Source organism: Zea mays, chromosome 4, assembly GCF_902167145.1.
Source record: "Zea mays cultivar B73 chromosome 4, Zm-B73-REFERENCE-NAM-5.0, whole genome shotgun sequence".
Classification (NCBI taxonomy): Eukaryota; Viridiplantae; Streptophyta; class Magnoliopsida; order Poales; family Poaceae; genus Zea; species Zea mays.
In genome coordinates, this window is record NC_050099.1 from 4443200 (window position 1) to 4468804 (window position 25605).

A 25605-nucleotide genomic window follows, 5' to 3' on the forward strand; every position below is an offset into this window, starting at 1 on the left:
TGCCAACACAACATAAAGCAACTAGAACAAGTGCAAACTCACTTCAAATAAAATAAATTTAAGTTTTATTCAATTTTGGCATATATGGATCATCCTTTGCCACCACTTGGTTTGTTTTTGCAAATCAAACTCAAATCTCTATCTCTAAGTCAAACACACATGTTGAAGTATAAAGAGAGTCATTCCAGAAGAGATTGATCAAAGATTTCAAAAACTCCCCCTATTTCCCATACTCAATACTTCTCCCCACAAGAAGCCAACTTTTGACAATAGAGACAATAAGAGACAATAAAAGCTTTTGACAAAACCTCAATACTTCTCCCCACAAGAAGCCAACTTTTGACAATAGAGACAATAAGAGACAATAAAAGCTTTTGACAAAACAAAAACTCTATCCTACTATTTTCAAAATCTCTCAAGTGGTAGCTGATCCATTTATCGCTTTGGCCTTTATTTTCTCCCCCTTTGGCATCAAGCACCAAAACGGGATCAATCTTGGCCTCTTAACCCCATTGCCTCACCAAAGTCTTCAATTAAGAGCAAATGGCAATAAGATTTCATGAGATGAACTTGGAATTAGTTACCCTCTCATCGGAGTGCAGTGGAAGTCTTTCATGGTCCAAGTCCACCTTTTCCCTTTCAATCCTCCTTCGAGACTAAATCAAGCAAACTCAAGCAAATGGTTAGTCTCAAAGGGTCAAGTTGTAACACATCTCCCCCTAAACATGTGCATCACTTTGCAACGGACTTGTGAGGTCCAGGGAGTGTTGGTACAACTTGAGCACCACAATAAGCAACAAAATGCAGAATGAACCTGATCAAATGCATAAACACATGTATGCTACAATTCAATCCAAGTTCCGCGAATCTAAGACATTTAGCTCACTACGCAGCCTGCAAAAGGTCTTCTCATCTAGAGGCTTGGTAAAGATATCGGCTAGCTGGTTCTCGGTGCTAACATGAAACACTTCGATATCTCCCTTTTGCTGGTGGTCTCTCAAAAAGTGATGCCGGATGTCTATGTGCTTTGTGCGGCTGTGCTCAACAGGATTCTCCGCCATGCGGATAGCACTCTCATTGTCACATAGGAGTGGGACTTTGCTCAGATTGTAGCCAAAGTCCCTGAGGGTTTGCCTCATCCAAAGTAGTTGCGCACAGCACTGTCCTGCGGCAACGTACTCGGCCTCAGCGGTGGATAGGGCAACGGAGGTTTGTTTCTTAGAGTTCCATGACACCAGGGACCTTCCTAAGAATTGGCACGTCCCCGATGTACTCTTCCTATCGACCTTACATCCAGCATAGTCGGAATCTGAGTACCCAATCAAGTCAAAGTTAGACCCCTTTGGATACCAGATCCCGAAGCAAGGCGTAGCGACTAAATATCTAAGAATTCGCTTTACCGCCACCAAGTGACACTCCTTAGGATCGGATTGAAATCTAGCACACATGCATACGCTAAGCATAATGTCCGGTCTACTAGCACATAAATAAAGTAAAGACCCTATCATTGACCGGTATGCTTTTTGATCAACGGACTTACCTCCTTTGTTGAGGTCGGTGTGTCCGTCGGTTCCCATCGGCGTCTTTGCGGGCTTGGCGTCCTTCATCCCAAACCTCTTTAGCAGATCTTGCGTGTACTTCGTTTGGGAGATGAAGATGCCGTCCTTGAGTTGCTTCACTTGGAACCCAAGGAAGTAGTTCAACTCGCCCATCATCGACATCTCGAATTTCTGCGTCATCACCCTGCTAAACTCTTCACAAGACTTTTGATTAGTAGAACCAAATATTATGTCATCGACATAAATTTGGCACACAAATAAATCACCATCACATGTCTTTGTAAAAAGAGTTGGATCGGCTTTCCCAACCTTGAAAGCGTTAGCAATTAAGAAATCTCTAAGGCATTCATACCATGCTCTTGGGGCTTGTTTAAGTCCATAGAGCGCCTTAGAGAGCTTACACACGTGGTCGGGGTACCGCTCATCCTCGAAGCCAGGGGGTTGCTCCACGTACACCTCCTCCTTTATTGGCCCGTTGAGGAAAGCGCTCTTCACATCCATTTGGTACAACCTGAAAGAATGGTGAGCGGCATATGCTAGCAAGATTCGAATTGACTCTAGCCTAGCCACAGGAGCAAAGGTCTCCTCGAAATCCAAACCTGCGACTTGGGCATAACCTTTTGCCACAAGTCGAGCCTTGTTCCTTGTCACCACTCCGTGCTCGTCTTGTTTGTTGCGGAACACCCACTTGGTTCCCACAACATTTTGCTTGGGACGAGGCACCAGCGTCCAAACTTCATTGCGCTTGAAGTTGTTAAGTTCCTCCTGCATGGCCAACACCCAATCCGGATCTAGCAAGGCCTCCTCTACCCTGAAAGGCTCAATAGAGGAGACAAAAGAGTAATGTTCACAAAAATTTACTAGTCGAGACCGAGTAGTTACTCCCTTGCTTATGTCACCCAGAATTTGGTCGACGGGATGATCCCTTTGAATCATCGCTCGAACTTGGGTTGGAGGTGCCGGTTGCGCTTCTTCCTCCATTACGTGATCATCTTGTGCTCCCCCTCGATCACACGCCTCCTTTTGATGAACCTGTTCATCGTCTTGAGTTGGGGGATGCACCGTGGTTGAGGAAGAAGGTTGATCTCGCTCATCTTGTTCCTGTGGCCGAACGTCTCCAATCGCCATGGTTCGTATAGCGGTCGTCGGAACATCTTCTTCATCTACATCATCACAATCAACAACTTGCTCTCTTGGAGAGCCATTAGTCTCATCAAATACAACGTCGCTAGAGACTTCAACCAAACCCGATGATTTGTTGAAGACTCTATACGCCTTTGTATTTGAGTCATAACCTAACAAAAACCCTTCTACAGCTTTGGGAGCAAACTTAGAATTTCTACCCTTCTTCACTAGAATGTAGCACTTGCTCCCAAAAACACGAAAGTAAGATACATTGGGTTTGTTACCGGTTAGCAGCTCATATGACGTTTTCTTGAGGAGTCGATGAAGGTAGACCCTGTTGATGGCGTGGCAAGCCGTGTTCACAGCTTCCGACCAAAAGCATTCGGGGGTCTTGAACTCTCCAAGCATCGTCCTCGCCATATCGATTAGCGTCCTATTCTTCCTCTCTACCACACCATTTTGCTGTGGTGTGTAGGGAGCGGAGAACTCGTGCTTGATCCCTTCCTCCTCAAGAAACTCCTCCACTTGAAGATTCTTGAACTCGGACCCGTTGTCGCTCCTTATCTTCTTTACCTTGAGCTCAAACTCATTTTGAGCTCTCCTGAGGAAGCGCTTGAGGGTCCTTTGGGTTTCAGACTTATCCTGCAAAAAGAACACCCAAGTGAAGCGGGAAAAGTCATCAACGATAACTAAACCATACTTACTTCCTCCTATGCTTAGATAGGCGACGGGTCCGAAGAGGTCCATATGCAGTAGCTCCAGGGGTCTTGACGTGGTCATCACATTCTTGCTGTGATGCGCTCCTCCCACCTGTTTACCTGCCTGACAAGCTGCACAAGGTCTATCTTTTTCGAAATGTACATTTGTTAGACCTATCACATGTTCTCCCTTTAGAAGCTTGTGGAGGTTCTTCATCCCCACATGTGCTAAGCGGCGATGCCATAGCCAGCCCATGCAAGTCTTAGCCATTAAGCATGCATCTAGACCGGCCTCTTCTTTTGCAAAATCAACTAAATAAAGTTTGCCGTCTAGTACACCCTTAAAAGCTAGTGAACCATCACATCTTCTAAAGACAGACACATCTACATTTGTAAATAAACAATTATATCCCATTTGACATAATTGACTGACAGATAGCAAATTATATCCAAGACTCTCCACTAAGAATACATTTGATATAGAATGCTCATTAGAAATTGCAATTTTACCTAGCCCTTTTACCTTGCCTTGATTCCCATCACCGAATATAATTGAATCTTGGGAATCCTTATTTTTGACGTAGGAGGTGAACATCTTCTTCTCCCCCGTCATATGGTTTGTGCATCCGCTGTCAATAATCCAGCTTGAACCCCCGGATGCATAAACCTGCAAGGCAAATTTAGGCTTGGGTCTTAGGTACCCAACTCATGTTGGGTCCTGCAAGGTTAGCACAAATGTCCTTAGGGACCCAAATGCAAGTCCTGTCTCCCTTGCATTTTGCCCCTAACTTCCTAGCAACTATTTTCCTATCCTTTCTACAAATAGCAAAGGAAGTGTTTAAAGCACAATAAATTATAGAAGGTTCATTCACTACTTTCCTAGGAGCATGAATAACATTCTTTCTAGGCACATGAGCAATATTTCTCCTAGGCATATCCCTATCATGCTTATAAGAAGAACTAGAGGCAAACATGGCATGAGAATCATAAACATGTGAATCAAAATCATTATAAGCATTTCTACCATTTCTCCTATCATAATACATAAAAGCATGGTTCTTTTTAGCATTACTAGCCATAGGGGCCTTCCCTTTCTCCTTGACGAAGATGGGAGCCTTATGGCTTGTTAAGTTCTTGGCCTCTCTCTTGAAGCCAAGACCATCCTTAATTGAGGGGTGTCTACCAACCGTATAGGCATCCCTTGCAAATTTTATTTTATCAACTTCATTCTTGCTAGTCTTAAGTTGGGCATTAAGACTAGCCACTTCCTTATTTAATTTGGAAATTAAAACTAGATGTTCACTACAGGCATCAACATCGAAATCCTTACACCTAGTGCAAATCTTAACATGTTCTACACAAGAATTAGATTTATTTGCTACTTCTAACTTAGCATTTAAATCATTGTTAACACCTTGTAAAGTAGAAATGGTTTCATGACAAGTAGATAGTTCATAAGAAAGCATTTCATTTCTTTTTACTTCTAAAGCATATGATTTTTGTGCCTCTACAAATTTATCATGTTCATCATACAATAAATCCTCCTGCTTTTCTAAAAGCCTATCCTTTTCATTCAATGCATCAATCAATTCATTGATTTTATCTATCTTAGATCTATCTAAGCCCTTGAACAAGCATGAATAATCTATGTCATCATCACTAGACTCACTATCACTAGAAGAAGCATAAGTGGAGTCTTGAGTACTCACCTTCTTCTCCCTTGCCATAAGACATGTGAGACGCTCGTTGGGGAAGAGAGCCGATTTGTTGAAGGCAGTGGCGGCGAGTCCTTCGTTGTCGGAGTCGGAGGAGGAGCAATCCGAGTCCCACTCCTTTCCTAGATGCGCCTCGCCCTTTGCCTTCTTGTATTGCTTCTTCTTTTCTCTTTTGTTCCCCTTTTCCTGGTCACTTTCATTATCGGGACAGTTAGCGATAAAATGACCAAGCTTACCGCATTTGAAGCATGAGCGCTTCCCCTTGGTCTTGGTCTTGCTTGGCTGCCCCTTGCGACCATTTAGCGCCGTCTTGAATCTCTTGATGATGAGAGCCATCTCTTCATCGTTGAGTCCGGCCGCCTCAATTTGTGCCACCTTGCTAGGTAGCGCCTCCTTGCTTCGTGTTGCCTTGAGAGCGAGAGGTTGCGGCTCGTTGATCGGACCATTCAAGGCGTCGTCCACATATCTCGCCTCCTTGATCATCATTCGCCCGCTAACAAATTTCCCAAGAACTTCTTCGGGCGACATCTTGGTGTACCTGGGATTTTCACGTATATTGTTCACCAAGTGAGGATCAAGAACGGTAAATGACCTTAGCATTAGGCGGACGACGTCGTGGTCCGTCCATCGCGTGCTCCCGTAGCTTCTTATCTTGTTGATAAGGGTCTTGAGCCGATTGTATGTTTGCGTTGGCTCCTCGCCCCTTATCATTGCGAACCGTCCAAGCTCGCCCTCCACCAACTCCATCTTGGTGAGTAAGGTGACGTCGTTCCCCTCATGAGAAATCTTGAGGGTGTCCCAGATTTGCTTGGCGTTATCCAAGCCGCTCACCTTATGGTATTCATTCCTGCACAAGGAAGCTAGAAGAACAGTAGTAGCTTGTGCATTCTTATGAATTTGTTCATTAATGAACATGGGACTATCCGAACTATCAAAATGCATTCCACTCTCTACAATCTCCCATATACTAGGATGGAGAGAGAATAGGTGACTACGCATTTTGTGGCTCCAAAATCCGTAGTCCTCTCCATCAAAGTGTGGGGGCTTGCCGAGTGGAATGGAGAGCAAATGAGAATGTGAACTTTGCGGAATACGAGAGTAATCAAAAGAAAAGTTCGAATTAACCGGTTTTCTTCTCTCGTAGTCGTTGTGGTCCTCGTCCTTTTGGGAAGAAGTAGACTCGTCGCTGTCGTAGTAGACGATCTCCTTGATGCGCCTGGTCTTCTTCTTCTTCCCTTCCTTCCGTCTTTGGCCCGAGCCGGAGTCGGTAGGCTTATCGTCCTTCGGCTCGTTGACGAAGGATTCCTTCTCTTTGTCGTTGATCACTATACCCTTCCCCTTAGGATCCATCTCTTCGGGCGGTTAGTCCCTTTGTGAAGAGAACGGCTCTGATACCAATTGAGAGCACCTAGAGGGGGGGTGAATAGGTGATCCTGTAAAAACTTCAAACTTATAGCCACAAAACTTGATTAGGTGTTAGCACAGTTTATGCCAAGTGGCTAGAGAGGAGTCAAAACACAATAACCACAAGAATCCAATCAAGCACAGAGTGACACAGTGGTTTTATCCCGTGGTTCGGCCAAGACCAACGCTTGCCTACTCCACGTTGTGGCGTCCCAACGGACGAGGGTTGCAATCAACCCCTCTCAAGCGGTCCAAAGACCCACTTGAATACCACGGTGTTTTGTTTTCCTTTCACTATCCCGTTTGCAAGGAATCTCCACAAATTGGAGTCTCTTGCCCTTACAAGTATATGATCACAAATGAAACACAGAGTAAGGGAGGGAAGCAACACACACAAATCCACAGCAAAAACGCACACACACGGCCAAGAATCGAGCTCACAAGACTATCTCAGAGTTCTCACTTAGAACAGAGCTCGAATCACTTAGAAACACAAACGAATGCGCAGAGACTTAGTGTGGATGATCAAGAATGCTCAAAGGTTGCTTGTGTATCTCCTCCATGCGCCTAGGGGCTCCTTTTATAGCCCCAAGGCAGCTAGGAGCCGTTGAGAGCAAATCCGGAAGGCCATCCTTGCCTTCTGTCGTCGGGGGCACCGGACAGTCCGGTGCACACCGGACACTGTCCGGTGCCCGATTTGTTTCCTTAAACGGCGAAGACGACCGTTGCAGACCGTTGGCAGATCTGGCGCTGTTGGCGCACCGGACATGTCCGGTGCACACCGGACAGTCCGGTGCCGTCTTCCGACCGTTGGCTCGGCCACGTGTCCCGCGCGGATTGCGCGGCCGACCGTTGGCCCTGGCCGACCGTTGGCTCACCGGACAGTCCGGTGCACACCGGACAGTCCGGTGAATTTTAGCCGTACGCCGCCGGCCAATTTCCCGAGAGCGGCCAGTTCGAGTCGCGCCAGCCTGGCGCACCGGACACTGTCCGGTGCACACCGGACAGTCCGGTGCTCCAGACCGAGCTGGGTCTTGGCAGCACACAGCCAAGTCCCTTCTCCTTTTCTCTATTCTTCTTCTTTCTGTTTCTAACACTTAGACAAATATATTAGTACTTAAAACCAATGTACTAAGGCTTAGAAACATACCTTTACTTCATGATTTTCACCTTGTTCATCCATGTACATAAATTCCCAATTAAGCACATGTGTTGGCACTCAATCACCAAAATACATAGAAATGGCCCAAGGGCACATTTCCCTTTCAATCTCCCCCTTTTTGGTGATTTATGCCAACACAACATAAAGCAACTAGAACAAGTGCAAACTCACTTCAAATAAAATAAATTTAAGTTTTATTCAATTTTGGCATATATGGATCATCCTTTGCCACCACTTGGTTTGTTTTTGCAAATCAAACTCAAATCTCTATCTCTAAGTCAAACACACATGTTGAAGTATAAAGAGAGTCATTCCAGAAGAGATTGATCAAAGATTTCAAAAACTCCCCCTATTTCCCATACTCAATACTTCTCCCCACAAGAAGCCAACTTTTGACAATAGAGACAATAAGAGACAATAAAAGCTTTTGACAAAACCTCAATACTTCTCCCCACAAGAAGCCAACTTTTGACAATAGAGACAATAAGAGACAATAAAAGCTTTTGACAAAACAAAAACTCTATCCTACTATTTTCAAAATCTCTCAAGTGGTAGCTGATCCATTTATCGCTTTGGCCTTTATTTTCTCCCCCTTTGGCATCAAGCACCAAAACGGGATCAATCTTGGCCTCTTAACCCCATTGCCTCACCAAAGTCTTCAATTAAGAGCAAATGGCAATAAGATTTCATGAGATGAACTTGGAATTAGTTACCCTCTCATCGGAGTGCAGTGGAAGTCTTTCATGGTCCAAGTCCACCTTTTCCCTTTCAATCCTCCTTCGAGACTAAATCAAGCAAACTCAAGCAAATGGTTAGTCTCAAAGGGTCAAGTTGTAACACATCTCCCCCTAAACATGTGCATCACTTTGCAACGGACTTGTGAGGTCCAGGGAGTGTTGGTACAACTTGAGCACCACAATAAGCAACAAAATGCAGAATGAACCTGATCAAATGCATAAACACATGTATGCTACAATTCAATCCAAGTTCCGCGAATCTAAGACATTTAGCTCACTACGCAGCCTGCAAAAGGTCTTCTCATCTAGAGGCTTGGTAAAGATATCGGCTAGCTGGTTCTCGGTGCTAACATGAAACACTTCGATATCTCCCTTTTGCTGGTGGTCTCTCAAAAAGTGATGCCGGATGTCTATGTGCTTTGTGCGGCTGTGCTCAACAGGATTCCCCGGCTGAGTTTAGTGTAAAATTTAGAGCCCATTATTACCACCCCTAAGGGTACTATAGGGTTAATATGATGCAATTGAATATCTAATTCTAATGATGTATCTATACCACCGCATAATCCACCAGTTTAAAGTCTGCAAAACCCACACAACTGAATCACCCCCACACTCATAACGTCCACTAAATCCACGAAACAAATTACACATAGACTTAACACATCATCAAAACCAACGATTCATATCGCTGAATAATTTCCTCTCTCACTCACTCAAATTCAATGGTCAATATTATTTATAGCATCCCTCCTCCTCCCACGCGACCCTGCATCCCCACCGTCCCCTCCTCACTCGTGCCGACGGTGCCGTCGACCCCTCTCATCCCCGCCACTGGATCGTAGCATTAGCACGAGCTATATGCTAGTATACCATAAGTTGATATGTATTCTCACTTGGAGGTGGTGTTGTTTCATGAAAGTTTTGCAAGATGACTATTTAAATGAGGTCAACTATGTAAGCAGAACTCACAACATTAGATGCCACTTCAGTTGAGGCTAAATGATTTCATAAACTCCTTATAGATTTATCGGTAGTTGAAAAAAAACATATACTTGCTATTTTATGAGCTTGATGACCAGACTATGATAATCAAGGTAAATAGTTCTAAGGATAACAAGAAGTCCACAAGGCATATAAAGAGGCGATTAAAGTCTATCAGAAAATTGAGAAACTCCGAAGTGATAGTGTTAGATTATGTCCATACATCTAAAAATCTAGTAGATCAATTTACTAAGGATGTATCATGTAATGTGATAGATTGTGCATCAAGTGGGATGGGCTTAAGACCCACTAAAGTTTATCATAGTGATAACATGTTTTATTAGTAACTTTCTATATCATTGGAGATTCGGTGAAGTAGGATGGTGAAACAAGCTTTTTTTTGTTAGACTATGAGAAAAGACCCTTAGCAAGGTCAATTTTAGGTGCACATCTTTTTAGTATGATAAGTTACTTTCTTACCACTGCACCTCGAAACCATTTATGGCAAAAGGCTAATGCATTGCTTTTGTATTAATAATGAATTTTATGATGCACATTTGATGCCATTAACAAATTTAAATGGAAAATATTTGAACCGAAAAACTTTAGATCTTTTCAAGTACTATAACTTCGGTTTAGTCAACGCACTGATGTGTTTTGGACATTGTTTTCTGAACGCCACATATAATGTCGTGTCAGATCGCCATCCGTAGCACTTGAAAAACATTGCACATTTTACGTTTGTTATTCTCAGCGTTGGGCATACAAAAAACCCCTGCTGTTCACGCAAGCACACACACACACACACTCCTCTGTACTGTACAACGGTCAGCCGTCAGCATCTCTTGGTTTCTTGCCACGGCCTTATCCACGTTGATCCTATTCCTACAGCCAGAGCGCGCCGGCGCTCTTGAGCATGGGCACGAGCTCGCCGGCAAGGTGCAGCGCCATGACCCTGTTGGTCCCGCCGACGAGGCTGCCGCCCACGAACACCGCTGGCAGAGCTGTGGTTCCGCGCTCAGCAGCGCTGCCGCCGCCGAGCCTCCTGGCAAGCTCGCGCTCCATCTCCTGGCCCCGGGGGTCGCTGTCCAGCTCGTGCACCGCCGCGCTCACGCCAAGGCTGCTCAGGAGCGACGTCACGACGTCGCCCATGCTGCAGTTGCTCGCCGTGAACACCACCACCGCGCGCTCTGACGCCAGCTTCGCCACGCGGTCCATTGCCAGCTTTTCCGGTGGCTATATATTACTGTGTGTCCGAAACTAGCTAGCACTCACAGCTCTTTGGGTGTGTGAGGTACGTAGATGACTTGGAACTTGGAAGGTGAATGATGTGTGTGGTTGCTGCTCGAAATGTTGAGCGGCTTCTTGACTTTTATAGGCTGGAAAAGACTCGCACGTACTAAAACGTAAACTTAGTGTGGATTATTGAGATTTCCTTGGCTTATTCACTTCTTGCACAGTTGCACGGTGCCTACTTGCGCTGTGGAATAACATTCTTTAATTTAGACTTTTTCTCTTTGTAGGTATGATGATTCCGGGACTTGCTAAGCACATGTTAAAAAGCACCCCTCCCCCTCCCTTCTCCTTTGCAAGACGCACACGTATATTATATTACGAATTAAACTTCAAATTAAAATCTTTGACTTTACCTAATAATTTAAATTATTATGGTACAAACTTGATAAGAGATAGTGGATAAGTGATAGTGGTGCTATCAGTGTTGTGCCATTCCCTAAGGTTTCATTGTTGGAAATTTGTCACTCCTTCGATGCCACCCTGGCTGTGTTAATGTGTGGAGGTGGTTCTTGCTACATGAAGTTGGAGTTGCCGCGTCAGGGATATGTCTCGGTAACGATGATAGGGGGAGTGAACCCTCCTTTTTCGACGACCAGTGAGGTCTGCAACCGCTGGAGGATGAGGTGTAAGATTGAGGTAGAAAGTCGAAACTGCTATTCACAACGTGCTTGAGTGTAGAAATGATGACCTCTAGCGGTCTCATGCTTTTAGCCCATCTGCATCAACATTGTTAGGGCGAATATATAGTCAGAGCTAGCCGTAGGATGCTATATATATCCATGATTGGTAAATGATGTATCATGGTAGTCTTCTCCCTCATGTCTATTTTCTTTTCCTTTTTATGTGTTGCGGCGTCCTCGGCTTCACAAACGCTACTATTGCCGTGGTGTGTCCGATCTCTCTGGTACAAGCATGCACCTTTCTTTAGTGTGAGCGGTCTCTCTGATACGATGTTCTTTTCGAGCAAGGATAATAATTAATAACCCCCGTAACAGGCTATATAAAACTTTGAAGGGTATCTCTCAGCCCAATCATATAGTAGAAGAATTCTTCACTATTAATACATGATCGACTTGTATCTTTCACAAAGTCTCTTGAATCTTATGTCTAAGCTAATTTTAATTTTAAGCTTGCAGCCCGCTTCTCCTTTCTATCCTCTCCCCTCTCATCTGTAGGTCGACCCAACATACAACATACTACTTACGAACGTTTATTATACTTGCTCTTGATGAAAAAAGTTGGTAACTAATGTTGTCAATTTAGTTGAGCACTACAACTCTGATATAGGACATGTCTTTATGTCTAAGACCGTCATTTGGTTTTTGTGCAAGTTAACTTGTGGGGACGTAAAATTATCATATAAAGTTTATCGTTATCTAGCTTAACGTAAAGAGGCTATTAATCTATATGTCTTTTGTCTTGTCTTGTATTTATGCAAGTAGATAGCTAGTTTGATGTGCACATTAATTGGTCGGTTTGTTCATCAGCACAAATGCACAATGCATGGGACACATGTATATGGTGTGCAGATTGCAGCTGGTTGTGCCCTTTAGCTTATCGGAAACGGTCGGCCATGCATCCGGATATCGTCGTCTCAAGATGCGATGCGATGATTTGCGACGACGCTGCAGTCAGATTTCAGACTACGGCGCTGCGTTCTGGCGTCTCGCAACCTCGGTTTTTGGGATTCCTTGGCACTTGGTCTTGTGGACACCGCTGGATACTCTGCATCGACGGACATCCATGACTCATCAACCTTCTGTATGGGCTAACCTTCGATTTGTTTAGTGAGTGCTGAGGGATTTTGTTCTGTTTTATTGTATTTGATTCCTTCGCTAGGTATTTACGTCTCGTATATGATGTGTGGTTGACTTTCCGAGGAAAAAATGATTCTGATCAAATACTTGTAACATAATTGTTGGCGCCCTTTTCAACCAAATACTAATGAACCCTAGAGTCTGCACACGTTGTGCGGGACTTTGGAGACTTCTCTGCTGGTCGGTGGATTGTCAGGCTCTAAGGGGCTGTTTGGTTCGTGGCTAAATATGCCACACTTTGCCTAAGGTTAGTCATTCGAATTGAAGAACTAACCTTAGGCAGAAAAATTAGGCAAAGTGTGGCAAGTTAGGCATCAAACCAAACATGCCCTAAGTGTCCGGACGGTCCGCATGGAGGCACCAGCGGGGTGGGCACGGGGGTAGGCACAATAGCGAGTGTAGGGTCGAGGGTGGCACGACGACGGTCGAATGGACACACAACTGTGGTAGTGTGTGTTGGTGGTTGATGAGCGGCGCAGTTGCGTGCACGGAGCTATACTCCTCTTATTTTTGGTGGCTAGACGCACACTATGCAATTTCTTACCCCTTATGCCATCGCTAGTAAAATATAAGGGATTAGATCATGTAATTTTCTCACTCTTCTATACCACTAGCGAGTCATTTACGATGACAAATAAAGTATCGAGGAAAATCACAATGACATACATATAATTTTCTTTAAAATAAAATAGGCTAGGTTGACTTCTACATTGAATTTTATAGTTACTAGTGAACTCCCTCAAATTGAGGTAACGTGATGGCGTGTATATATCATGAAGTCGCTCTTAGGCCTATTTGGTTCTCACGGAACTGACGTCTAAACCAATCTATAGCTGAATTGTTTGTCTAATTTATACGAATGAATCCGTGACAAATGAATAAGACCTTAGTAGGCCGGCTAGATCGAATAGATAGCACAACAAAACATTGATAGAATCTGATCAGCATAAAGCTAACATTTTGACGAGTGAAAACGGAGGTGACATTTATTCCAAGGACACAACAAAAACCTCGCATTCATCACGTACTCTTAGTACGTGGGTGGATCCTTCTCTCTCCATCTCTTTGCCTTCTTTGACCGCTTCTTTTTTATTCACATACATATACACACAGCTGATGTAAAAAGCTCATCAGCCATGCTTGCATGCGCGCGGTCGATCGGCGGGCGTTCTCAATTTACTACAACCAGAGGGCGCCGGCTTTCCTGAGCATGGGCACGAGCTCGCCGGAGAGGTGCAGAGCCATGACCCTGTTGGTCCCGCCGACGAGGTCACCGCCCACGAACACCGCCGGCACGGTGGGGGTCGTCGTCGTGCCGCGCCCGCCGCCGCCGCCGAGCCTCCTGGCCAGCTCCCGCTCCATCTCCATGCCCCGGGGGTCCCTGTCCAGGTCGTGCACCGCCGCGTTGACGCCCAGGCTGCTCAGCAGCGACGTCACCACGTCGCCCATGCTGCAGTTGCTCGCCGTGAACACCACCACCGCGCGCTCCGACGCCAGCCTCGCCACGTGGTCCATTGCCATCCTCTGCTCTGCTGCTGCTTGTTTACCGGAAGGTTCTAGAGGCTTCTTGCTGGTGCCCTCTCCTTTGGGTGCTGAAATGGCTTCGAAGTTGATGTGGTTTCGTGCTACTGGCCATGGGGAGGACTGCCTTTTTATAGGCTGGAAAAGATGTTGGAATGCTGGATTCTATTCTTGATAGCATTTGCTAAACATGTTATGTTATTGTTATCATATATGCAAATGAAACATATATATATAGTTAGATTTGGTTCTTCTATAAAAATGATTCTTATGGTCGATTGCAGGTTAGAGACTGGATAGTTTTGGATGAGAATCCATGTCTGTGTTCAAGTATGAGGGCCCTGGGAACATCGGAATCTCTCTCTCCTCTCATGACTCACGAGTCGACAACATACAGAATTTGCCATATTATATGAAGAAATCTGAAAAACCATAAGGATTATTTTCAAAAACATGAGGATGGAACTGTATATGAGGATTCTCTAGGGTCACAGTTTACAAGCAAAAAAAAAAAACTTGGAAGAATATAACACTCGCACTTGTATTTTTCACATACTGACCAAGTATGTACTAGTGATATATACCTTTTTCCAGAACAATACATATGGTTGACAAGCGGAAAAGTAGTCAACTCTCAACTCTGAAACTTGTAATAACTGAAAAAAAGAGAGAAAACTCTGGTGGAACGCATGCTATTTCCTTGTATCTTATACCTAGTAATCCTTTAGATGCTCCTCCGTTGTGTTAAAGTCTCATCGTATGAGTGTTGTTTCTGCATGTAAATCGAGAGCTTAGACCTTTGACTCCAACTGTAAATACACGAGTCCATACAGAAAGCAAAGGGTGCCGACAACAACACGGCGTCGCTTCGTCACATGACAGCAGGATCTGATTCCTCTGGCTAAGAGCAGGCACTCTGTATTGGAGGGATCGGGCTCCTAAATCCTGATCTTTAGGTCCAGAATAGCATCTTCAGACAGAGAACCCACGGTCTCATTCAGTCCCTCACACACACACTCTCTCTTCTTACCTTATCTGCAGTGGCAGAATCTGCAACATTTGCTATCTGTCATTCCTTTGAACAGTTACACCATACCTTGTGAGTAAATCATTAGCCAAGACAACCGTTTGATAATTCTGCCTAGTTTTTCTATATTTTGTTCTCTGAAGCATTTTCTGACCAATCACTGGCCGCAACATGTTATCAGATACGCAGGCATTTGCCCTGGCATAGCATTGCGTATCAGCAAGGTGCATGCTGTGTAAGTGATGGTGTGGAACAGTCGCCGTTGATATGCTGCCGCGATGGTTCTTCTCATTGTATGATGCAAACCCCCCAGGACAAGTAGACGGCAATGGAGAATATGTGGATAGACATGTATCCTTATCCTCAAGATCTACCCTGGCAGTGCTGACCCTCTGTAGAGCTTTGCATCTTGAGATTCCTTCCTGAGCCTGATCAGTTCTTGGCTCCTCGTGTTTGCAAAGGGTTGCGTGCTTTGATCTGCAGAAGCATATCTGAAACAAAGGTAAAGGTGAGGTGCAAGTGCAATGGAGAGAGAAATTCTGGAAATATATCGCGAAGAATCCCATGTTATTATATACTTTTATAACATGTAGCCAAACAAGGGGTGTGCCACCAAATATATCCACCACATAAGCGCAAACAATGTCATAGACTACATATACAATTCTCGCTCCATAAGCTGAGAAATACACAAATTGCCAGGTAGTGAAAAAATACCAAGTAAAGAGTATCATCAAATCATCCAATTAAAAGCCTGTTACATTTCACACACATACATACATCAATGAAGGTTTGCAAGGGGCTGCATTCTTTGACATGAAAAGCAAATGCATACCTCAAATGAAGGTATAGCTGAAGTGAAATGCTGTAAAAAAATCTGGAAATGCCTCATGTAGCAACACAACACAATGAGGGAATGACCAAACAAGGAGTACCATCTAATACTTACATTACTTAGTAACACATAGTATTATTTATATACACAAATTGAATTGTGCGGACAATCTTATGGAGCTTACATGCACGATTCTCACTTGAGCAAAGGGGGCACATTTAAAAAGGTGAGCCTCTCCTTATCCTCTGGAGAGCTCCAGGAGCGCCCAGCATTTCATGAGCTGTACACAAAATGAAAATGAAAAATACTGTACAGGGGTGCATTCCGTGGCATACAAAGTCACATAGATTCTAGAGCTTGTGGTTCTTGCGGGTATCTTGACAGGATGATGGATCCATCAACTTCACGAACGTAGTTGTATACTTGGTTGGCTGCACCAATCACGAATTGACAGGTTCCTCTTGAATCAGCATGTAGTGTGACATCATAGTACTCAAGATGATCTGCTACGCTCATCCCATAGACCGACCTTTTCAAGCGAACAAACATAAAATGAAACACATGCAAGAAATAAATGTTCAAAATAGATAGGCAGATATGTACCTGCTACAGGTCGGGTCTTCACCAGAATCATCACATACCGTCTCGTTTCTGGTAACTACATTTCCATCTATGCTCTCATGAAGCCAAACCTAAAGATAAATTAAAAATGAAGAAATGGATGAACGGTAATCTGGAAAAAGTACGCATCTCTGTAAATTCTTTTTGACTATCAAATACATACCTCTCTAGCGAAGTGGTGGTATGTCCATTCACCTAGGTAATAATAATACGGTGGTAAATGCGGCACAATATCATTCTGATGGGTCACACGGATTGTTCTTGGGACTTGTTCACCAAAGTATACAGCAAATGCAGGATTGCCTATCCGAGGCTGTCCAAAGGTCATGAGTTCAACCTCCTGCGATCCAAATTTAACCTGTAAAAGAAAAGGTAAAGACATCAATATAGCCAACCATCTGGCATATCAACAATACATGCGATGGTATCACAAAATAAGTACGAGTTATTTGTAGAGCGTATATTGAATTTTGATGCAATAAATCAAGTACATTAAAAATACTTACAGATAGATCAAGGGCACAAAACGAAGCTAAAGCCCCTCCCATGGAGTGTCCCACAACATTTATGGGTAGATTTCCATATGTTTTTCTTGCCCATTTAATAGACTTCAGGATCTCATATCGCAGAGTTGTATTATAATATGCAGAATAAAACCCATGATGGACCTGCAACATTAGACAGACAATCAGCGAGCAAACACAAGGTATTGCTATTTGCTAGTTCAATGAGAACTCTAAACATCAACAAAAACTTGAGTAGAGGAGTTACCATTGCATCCGGCATGCCTGGGTATGTCACATCAAGCTGCTTCCAGAAAAGATCTTCGATCCAATTTGAGACACTGTGCCAGTTAAATTCCATGGCATCAAATCAATGAAAACTGAAGATTGAATGCTTATAAGTACCTTATAATATTTGTTAAGTTTTAAAAGAATAAAAATACTACATTTTTTATAAGTGGAAAATTGAAACACATTGCTAAATAGCTAGGATAAAAGGTTGATGCACTCAGAGTGAATGTACATGTGGTACCAATCATAATGGAGCATTTCTGTACCTGTGCTGTTGAGTGCCTCTAAAAGCAATGATTATGGATCGAGGGTCAGGTGCAACTCCAACAAACGCCTGCACATTTTTTTAACAAACAATCGAACATAAGTTTTCGTTGAACACTGAGTGCAGTCAAAAGAGCGTTGCTGAAATACTTAAAGATAGTTAACCTGTAAGCAGTTCTCCACATCTACTATGATCTCTATGACCTCAAATCCCTGCATCAATTACGCAAAAACAGTCAATTAACCACCAAGGAACATGTAGAACAACTTCCACAAGCAGAGGAAGCACAAACCTTTGTGTGGCCTTTGCACCTTGGACAGGTCCATGAGAAAAGTGATGTCAAGTCAGATGTGTACACCTAAAACACATTTATGTAAACCAAGTCTGTAAAAGGACAAAAAATGTACTCTGGAAATAGAAACATGGGCATCATTACATGCATGCCCTATGAATGAACCATTCAGAGACACAATAACCAAAGAACAGCATAGCTATTAGTGACTGAAAATGCTGCACAGGAAAGGAGGGAATGGAAAGGTGTGGGAAAGAGGTTTTTTTTTTCTTCTTAAAATGTTAAGGGTAGAAATGTCTAGCTAGGCAAGGACAATAGGAGGTTTGGGCAGATTTATGGTGAAGTTGCTGTCAACAGAATAAGCAGTAGCACATTGTGCAGGAGGAACATACCGCAGACGCGTATTCGACAAGAATATGAGCCAGAGTATGGTTATAAGAATAGCCACCGTCACTGTGCTTCAGCCTGATCACTGCATTGGCAAACAAAGGCGCGAAGAGTTTACACCCGATTCACTGGCAGATCACACAAAAGCACCATAACAGTAAAATAAATCCTCCCGACACTCCGAAACTAGAGTTCGGTAATGTTACTACATCCAATCCAATGGTATTTCCAAACTGAGAAACAGACAACGATAATCCATTACTCTGTTGCACAGATCTACAGCACTGGCATCCCCAAGCACATGGACAAGAACCGCCTTTCCACATTACAGCATTGCTGTGCTGAAAAAAAATCTCGCTAGCAGGCGACAAACGAGATAGTAATCGTCGAAGCGTCATCTCATTTATGAACAAGTGGATGATTCTACACAAAGGGGTGGAGCAGGGAAGAACGAAAGAAGACCACTGAGGCTTTGCTGCCTTGGATCAAGGCGACTAGCTAGCCCAAAGTGACATTCTGTTGCTTGATGTGCGCGAAATCTGGTTTTGCTCCTGTAGTAGGACAGTCTTGTGGTGGCTGATTTTTCTTCTTCTTCGTCTTCCTTATTAGCCGGCATTCCCAGCAGTGACGAACGACTCGTGATAAACATTATACAAGCAGAGACCTTACTCCTAATCTCCTAAAAAAAATTGTCGGCGAAGCGGTTGCGTCAATTGCCGCAGATCACTCGTAGTATGCACTGTTGCAAGGTAGCAGCAGCTTCGTAAGCTTTCCCCAATCCAAATTAAGCTTTTCCCGCACGGAAAGGCCCAAATCCGGGAGAAATCTGCGGGTGGGTGCGGCCGCAGTCCGCGCTCCTCATCTAGCCTAATCTAGAATTCTAGACTGCCTACTACTACATCCACTACGTTATGTACTCTGAGCTCCTCGCGCTGCGCCGGCGGCACAGCCGCAACCAACCAATCGGTCAGATGGCTCCCCCTAGCTACTCGCCAGCACAGTCAGCTTTTCCGCCCAATCCCGCCCCTACCGAGCAACCACGGGCCGTGCGGAAGCAGCGCCGCCCGGAACCTCTTCCCTCCGGCACACGAACGGAGGAAGCGGCAGTTGAAACGCGCGGGGAGGCAAGCCGATCGATCTCACCTCTTTCCTCCTCCTCTCCCGCCGCCGCCGCCGCCGCGGAGGTTGAAGCGGAGGCCAGAAGCACCACGAGCAGCAGCACCAGCGTCTCCGTCCGCCTCAGCCAGGCCATCGCCGTCGTCGTCGTCTCCCTCGCCCGCACCGGAGGAGACTGGTAAGAAAGAAGAAGAAGAAGACGGCGGCAGCGAGGAGCAAGCACACCGTTCCGTGACTCCGTCAAGTTACGGAACGGTGGACAGCGACCCGAACGGGCCGGCCCCCACGGTTGGGCTACCGCGTCGTCCAAAGGCCAACCAGATGGAGCCACGTGTCCCTCGAGAGGACGGATGAGGGGGGAAGAAGGATGAGACTGTGTTCAACGGTTGCTCTCGGTTTCCCCCTCCCCTAACACTGTAGCCGCTCCTTCAACGGCGTCCTCCTCCTCCTCCTCTCCCTTCCTGATTCTTTCTCTCTCCCGCTAAATCGATGGGCACGCTACGCCGTATTCCTTCCCCGCAGCCCCGCAGCCGCTTCTTCGCCCGCGCGCTCGGAATACTCCGCACCAATCCTAGCTGCGGGCAGGGGTTCCAGCCGCTTCTTCGCCCACACGCCCGCTCGCTCGGAATACTCCGCACCAATCCGTGTCGGACCGGTACGTGTGCGAGATCTGCGGGCAGGGGTTCCAGCGCGACCAGAACCTGCAGATGCACCGGCGGCGGCACAAGGTGCCGTGGAAGCTGCTGAAGCGGGAGGCCGGGGAGGCGGCGCGGAAGCGCGTGTTCCTGTGCCCGGAGCCGAGCTGCCTGCACCACGACCCCTCGCACGCGCTGGGCGACCTCGTCGGCATCAAGAAGCACTTCCGCCGCAAGCACAGCGGCCACCGCCAGTGGGCCTGCGTCTTCTCCCGGTATGAGTATGATCGATCCAGATGCTGGTGGAGCTCCTTGATTTTGTTTATTAGCATTAGTCTTCCTCTACGTACCACGCTAATCAGCCGGCGCCACGAGATAATTAATCCAGCAATTAGTCCCGTATATCTTCTGCGTATCTTTTATTCTTGCAGAGATTTGGCAGAAGAATGAGGGCCGGGCTCCAGAAAGGCGTCATGATTTTTGGGAGAAATTTTGCGGGATCACACTCTCTTTGTCTTTCCAGGCGTCTATCTACTACGCTATTTTTTATCGCTCGTCTCCTAGTTGTTGCTGCTGCAGCTGCAACAGTCCGTCTCTCTCCTTCTGGAGTCCGTCAAGACTAAAGGCCACATAGATCAGATACAATAACATCCTAATCCAAAACATAACCATTAAGAGAAGATTCAGAATTCTAAACTACTACAAAAATTAATTATTCATGTGTTGTAATAAATTCTTGATGCCGACGAGGTACTCTATATACATTCGAAACAATTCATATTCCACTCAATGGCGATGCTAATGCATTCGTTTCTGTTTGTTTTTCAGCATTGTGTGGGGATCAATTGCTTGGCTTATCTAGATGGTTCCATATTTAGTACAAGTGATCATCTTTTTTGCGGGAGCCGTGATGGTACCTTGAAAAGATGGGAATTAAATAATGGGGATGCAAGCTTCTCAGGAACTTTTGAGTCTCATGTTGATTGGGTATGCTTTTTTCTGTTTTTAATTAAGTAGGCTTACTGTTTCATCAATCAGTGCTTTAAATAGACATTATGTTTATAAATTAGTTATGTTTATGTTTAACATGGTGTCTGTGGTCTATTATTTGGATCCAAAGCTTAGCACATTTCTAGTGTCCATATATTTTAGCATCAACATTCTAATTGACATTTTGAGTTCATTATGTTAACATACATTTAGATTGATATATTCAAGTTGGTTTCCATTATTTTCAGCCCCTGCTTTCTTTTTCCTTTTTCGTGTTCTTAGCTGCAATCTTTAAATCAGAGCACCGCAGTTTCATATTAGACAAAAGTGGACACACGGGCTAATGTCAAAGATAGACCTCAGATTCTATTCTTCTTTGGCCTATTTGTTTGATGCTGTGTTATACTGTTATTTTTTTAGAACAAAACAACGTGAGCTGGAAAGAATACTAATCACATGCTTTAGCATTAGTAGTTATCTTTAACACTGTAGCCGCGCACTATTCATATAGCAAATAAAAATAAAACAAAAATTGTATGGTAGTTGAGTTAGTTGAAGATGAAAGTATATAATATTGGTGTGGTGGGGTATAGAGGTTTGATATAGGGGGAACCGCTGTAGAGTGTGGAGATATAGGGGGAAAGAGAATGCTGATGTGGTACGTGAGTGGAATATAGGGGAAGAAATTTAGTGGGAACGGTTGAAGACAGTCTGAGCGCAGAGACAGAGAGTGTCAGTGTCTGTTACGCTATCGATAAAGAGGTGGAGGGGCGCACGTCGAGGACTAGAACGACCCCCCGGGCAACGCTTGCCGTCAACGGCACTGCGGCAAGGCCCACATGCCATGCGCAGGGCCGACGGCGCACGCGCCCTAGCCGGCGGTGGCGTTCGTCTTCGTCCACGGTGGTTAGTTGCCTTGAACCGGCCGGGGTTCGGCGTTCTAGATAATAAATCTAAAACGTGTGTGTGCTTCCTTTGACCAATCCAGTATTTTTAACGTATACAGAAAGCCGAAAACATGGCTCACAGCAAGCAAGCAAAGTACCCGTTTGAGCAAATCATCCCTCCAGGCTCCATAGTCTCTCATACGAGTACTTATCTATCAGTCACCAAGATTTCTAATACAGAATAACCGATCAGGAGAGACAGAGGTAAACTTGGGGCTCAGGCCATACGGGCCAGAGCCCCTACAGCTAATTCGACGAAGACCTTGTTTCGAGAAAGCGCATGCCTAAAACAAGGACACAGGCGATCGAATGTACGTCAGCAAGCGAAGGCTAGCTAATTCGTGGAGAGTGTTGATCGGCAATGCACGATGACCACTATGGGTCATGGCCGGTTCATTTTATAGCAGAGAAGATACATCAGGTAGTACAGGAGGCTGTCTAGCTATACAAAGGAAGGAATCACAGCTTCCAAATAGTATACCGTGAATCATGAACTAAGGAAACGCAGCCCCCTAATGTAGGGATATTGCCTAAGTAAATATGGAATATATCTTCTGTCAGCTAATACCCCCCTCAATCTGGACACCGGTCAAGTAAGTTCAGGAGAGACAGAGGTAAACTTGGGGCTCAGGCCATACGGGCTAGAGCCTCTTCAGCTAATTCGACGAAGACCTTGTCTCGAGAAAGCGCATGCCTAAAACAAGGACGCAGGTGATCGAATGTACGTCAGCAAGCGAAGGCTAATTCGTGGAGAGGACTACACCGACAAGCAGAGACCTCGCGCTAACTCCCAAAGGGAAAATCGGATGACCTCGTGACTTTGTCAAGAAGGTCGTGTTCTTGGAAACGAAATCTACGGGCCTACTGCTGAGAGTCCACCTCCGACCAGACGGCGATAGTCCCACATGTAAATCTCTCACGGAGCGGTTGGATCGTGTGTAATTACCCCCATTACACAGAATATTCTGATAATATAGCACGTAACAGAGTGCTGTATTTAGATCTAACTATCTCTGGTTGGCCTATAAATATCTTCATCCTGTAGCTAGACGGATTACGCTTGACAAAGTACCCGTTGTAGCGAAAACATCCCTTCATCATCTCTTATACTTATACTTATCAGTCACTAAGATTTCTAATACAGGATAACCGATCAGGAGAGACAGAGGTAAATATGGGGCTCAGTCTAATACGGATCAGAACGCCTTCACAAGGACTCAGGTGATCGAATGTACGTCAGCGAGCGAAGGCCAATTCGTGGACAGGACTACACCGACAAACAAAGACCTCGCGCTAACTCCCTACAGAAAAATCGGATGACCTCGCGACTTTGTCAAGAAGGTCGTGTTCTTGGAAGCGAAGTCTACGGACCTACTGCTGAGGGTCCACCTCGCCGACTAGACGACTGTAGTCCCATATGTAAGGTAGTGTTTGGTTGAGGAGCCAAGTAGAATAGAGTTGTTTCATCCCTGATTCTAAGAATGGAGCCGCTCTGTTCTGTGTTTGGTAAGCTGGACAGGGCGACTCTGTTTTTTGTTTGGTTGCAGAATGAACTGGAACGGAGCGGCTCTGTTTTTTGTTTGGTTGCACAGGGAGGCGCGCGAGCTGCTGCGCACGGATGAGAGGGCGAGCCGTGGGAGCGGGCTGGGAACGGAGCGGCTTCGTCCCATTGATTTTTTGGAGTGGGATGGTTCCGGATCTGAGGAAAATATTCCCTAATTAGAGTCACTTTGTTCTAGTTACTTTGTAACCAAACAACAACAAAACTGAGATAGAACGACTCCGTTCTAATTAGTTCTTCAACCAAACACTACCTAAATCTCTCGGGGGGGGCCAGAGCGGTTGGGTCGTGTGTAATTACCCCAATTACACAGAATATTCTGAGAATGTAGCAAGTAACAGAGTGCTGTATTTAGACCTAACTATCTCCGGTTGGCTTATAAATACCTTCGTCCTGTAGCTAGACGGATCATGCTTGACAAGACATTTGAGCTCTCAACTATCCGTTTTGGCATGCTAGCTGTCATATTTACTCCTGAGTGTCCTTGGTCCTAATAGTACCCACGCCAAACTTTAGATCAGTCTATATCTCCCTTCGTATCTACTATTCATAGAAGATGTGAAGATCCATTAACTTGCATGGCTCTATCATTTAGGTTCATGAAAACTCTTAAAATGCATTTCATGACCTAAATCGTATAATTGTGTAATAAGTTCGTGGGCGTCGTCGTCTCATGCATTTTACTCAAATCCAAACGTTCCAAACTAAAGGTGTTTTTTTACCAGAACGTGTATGCGCCCATGCATCATCAATGTATTCATGAGTTTCATATTATTAGTCGTTGGCTTGTGCATGCACTCTGTCACTGCTAGCTAGAATAGATGGGAAGCAGTTTTCATATTTTTAGTTGTTACTTAGACAAAACATAATCATGCATGATCGATCTTAACGGAAGTTAGCTTCGACAACCAGTACTACCGTACGTACGATCGAGCTTGCTGTTAAATACTATAGATCGATCTCCTTTTGCAAACATGATACATATATATGTACCAAAAATCGGCCAGCTGCTACTTGTCTTCTTGCCGCGACCATTATTTTGAGAGAGGCATTGACACTGGCAGGTCAACTGCCAACTAATGGCCGGCCGGCCGGCATATAATATATCTCAAATGCTGCATGTGGCTTTTCTTAAGTTCTGCTGGCCAGGTGTAACGTAAGTGTGTGTAAATGTGTATATTGTTTGCAGAATGGCACTGATTTGTGATTTGTTGACTAATAGCACATAATCTTTTCACTTTAGTCGTACCCATAGAGAGCTAGCGGCATCCATATATTGTTGTTTGACGAAGGTTTTCTGCTGCAAACATGCATGACACGCTTGATTTCTTAAGAGTTAATCTGTACAGAAATATCTCCTTTTTTTTTATCTTCTATATATTCATTTCTGATGTGCTGTATAAAAGTCTGAAGAAGCATATTTTTTATCCAAGTTGCAATCATAGTTTGATTCTCTGGGTCTTGATGATTTCTTATAAAATATGTACACCCACCCAAGTTATAAGTATTTCCGCTGATGTCAGCCTGATTAGGACAGCCTAGCGGATCCTCTCGCTTCAATGTAACTAAACCCGTTCATAATCTCCGTTCTCGAATATTTGCACTCGCTAGTTTATTTTTAATCAAAACCGCGACAAAATAAAAAACGGATGAAGTATTTGGCATATACATATAGCCGTACGCCCCAAGTTTCATAACTCAACAGATGTTAGAAACAAATCCGGGAAACTTATCTAAACAACGAACATGTATCACCTCTCTTTGTTGCTGTCAATGTTTTAACTACCATATATTTATATTTACACATACACACTAATAAAAGGACGACAAAGACAAAGGGATTTGATGCTGCGGCCGCTCCCACCTCGCCGCCCGTGCGCGCCTCAGGGGGCTATCGCCGCGTGCTGCTCTCAGAGATCTGCCGTCGCGAGCGTGTCCCCCGGATCCGTCGTCACGAGCGTGTCTCCCAGATTCGCAGTCGCGCGCGCCTCTCAGGGGTGGGGGCGTAACTGTCAGCGTCTCTAAAACTGAACCTTAGCGATCTGGAGCTTCTTTTATAGATGCTTCGGATTTGACGCAGCTGAACCGATTGACAACGTCAGGCGAGGGCTTTCGCCCAG

The 25605-nt window shown here is 44.8% G+C and overlaps 4 protein-coding genes across 5 annotated transcripts; 1 reads left to right on the top strand and 3 right to left on the bottom strand.

Annotated features, from left to right (window-relative positions):
* Nucleotides 1-10024: 10024 nt before the first annotated feature.
* LOC103652731 (glutaredoxin-C10) lies at nucleotides 10025-10756 on the bottom strand. Its single transcript, XM_008679689.3, has one exon. It carries the CDS (start codon nucleotides 10597-10599, stop codon nucleotides 10267-10269), a length of 333 nt encoding a protein of 110 aa, XP_008677911.1. The 5' UTR covers nucleotides 10600-10756; the 3' UTR covers nucleotides 10025-10266.
* Nucleotides 10757-13402: 2646 nt separating this feature from the next.
* On the bottom strand, nucleotides 13403-14200 carry LOC103652732 (glutaredoxin-C10). The gene has a single exon (XM_008679691.3). The coding sequence runs from the start codon at nucleotides 14013-14015 to the stop codon at nucleotides 13674-13676; it is 342 nt and encodes a 113-aa protein (XP_008677913.1). The 5' UTR covers nucleotides 14016-14200; the 3' UTR covers nucleotides 13403-13673.
* A 1521-nt stretch (nucleotides 14201-15721) lies between these two features.
* LOC100284245 (lipase) lies at nucleotides 15722-19573 on the bottom strand. The gene is made up of 10 exons (NM_001157140.2): nucleotides 19380-19573; nucleotides 18242-18321; nucleotides 17850-17915; nucleotides 17722-17769; nucleotides 17559-17626; nucleotides 17270-17342; nucleotides 17005-17166; nucleotides 16662-16856; nucleotides 16481-16569; nucleotides 15722-16406 (listed from the first exon to the last, which is right to left on the bottom strand). Exons 1-10 carry the CDS (start codon nucleotides 19486-19488, stop codon nucleotides 16217-16219), a joined length of 1080 nt encoding a protein of 359 aa, NP_001150612.2. The 5' UTR covers nucleotides 19489-19573; the 3' UTR covers nucleotides 15722-16216.
* LOC100276127 (protein indeterminate-domain 14) lies at nucleotides 19016-23910 on the top strand. 2 transcript variants are annotated; one of them, XR_004857658.1, is made up of 3 exons: nucleotides 19701-20262; nucleotides 20816-20974; nucleotides 23069-23910. XR_004857658.1 is itself a non-coding variant. In XM_008679692.3 (2 exons), exons 1-2 carry the CDS (start codon nucleotides 20060-20062, stop codon nucleotides 20847-20849), a joined length of 237 nt encoding a protein of 78 aa, XP_008677914.1. In that variant the 5' UTR covers nucleotides 19016-20059; the 3' UTR covers nucleotides 20850-21224. The 2 variants fall into 2 exon arrangements, 1 of the variants encoding a protein (XP_008677914.1); XM_008679692.3 differs by lacking the exon at nucleotides 23069-23910 and having other exon boundaries at nucleotides 19016-20262; nucleotides 20816-21224.
* Nucleotides 23911-25605: the final 1695 nt, after the last annotated feature.

Excerpts from the sequence above, each read along its gene's own strand:
- LOC103652731 (XM_008679689.3), bottom strand. The coding sequence starts at position 10,599 with ATGGACCGCGTGGCGAAGCTGGCGTCAGAGCGCGCGGTGGTGGTGTTC.
- LOC103652732 (XM_008679691.3), bottom strand. The coding sequence starts at position 14,015 with ATGGCAATGGACCACGTGGCGAGGCTGGCGTCGGAGCGCGCGGTGGTG.
- LOC100284245 (NM_001157140.2), bottom strand. The coding sequence starts at position 19,488 with ATGGCCTGGCTGAGGCGGACGGAGACGCTGGTGCTGCTGCTCGTGGTG. Across the intron at positions 16,857-17,004 it reads TTTGTGCCCTTGATCTATCT|GTTAAATTTGGATCGCAGGA; the intron begins GTAAGTATTTTT and ends TTTCTTTTACAG. Across the intron at positions 16,570-16,661 it reads ACCACCACTTCGCTAGAGAG|GTTTGGCTTCATGAGAGCAT; the intron begins GTATGTATTTGA and ends ATTTATCTTTAG.
- LOC100276127 (XM_008679692.3), top strand. The coding sequence starts at position 20,060 with ATGCACCGGCGGCGGCACAAGGTGCCGTGGAAGCTGCTGAAGCGGGAG. Across the intron at positions 20,263-20,815 it reads TGGGCCTGCGTCTTCTCCCG|CATTGTGTGGGGATCAATTG; the intron begins GTATGAGTATGA and ends TTTGTTTTTCAG.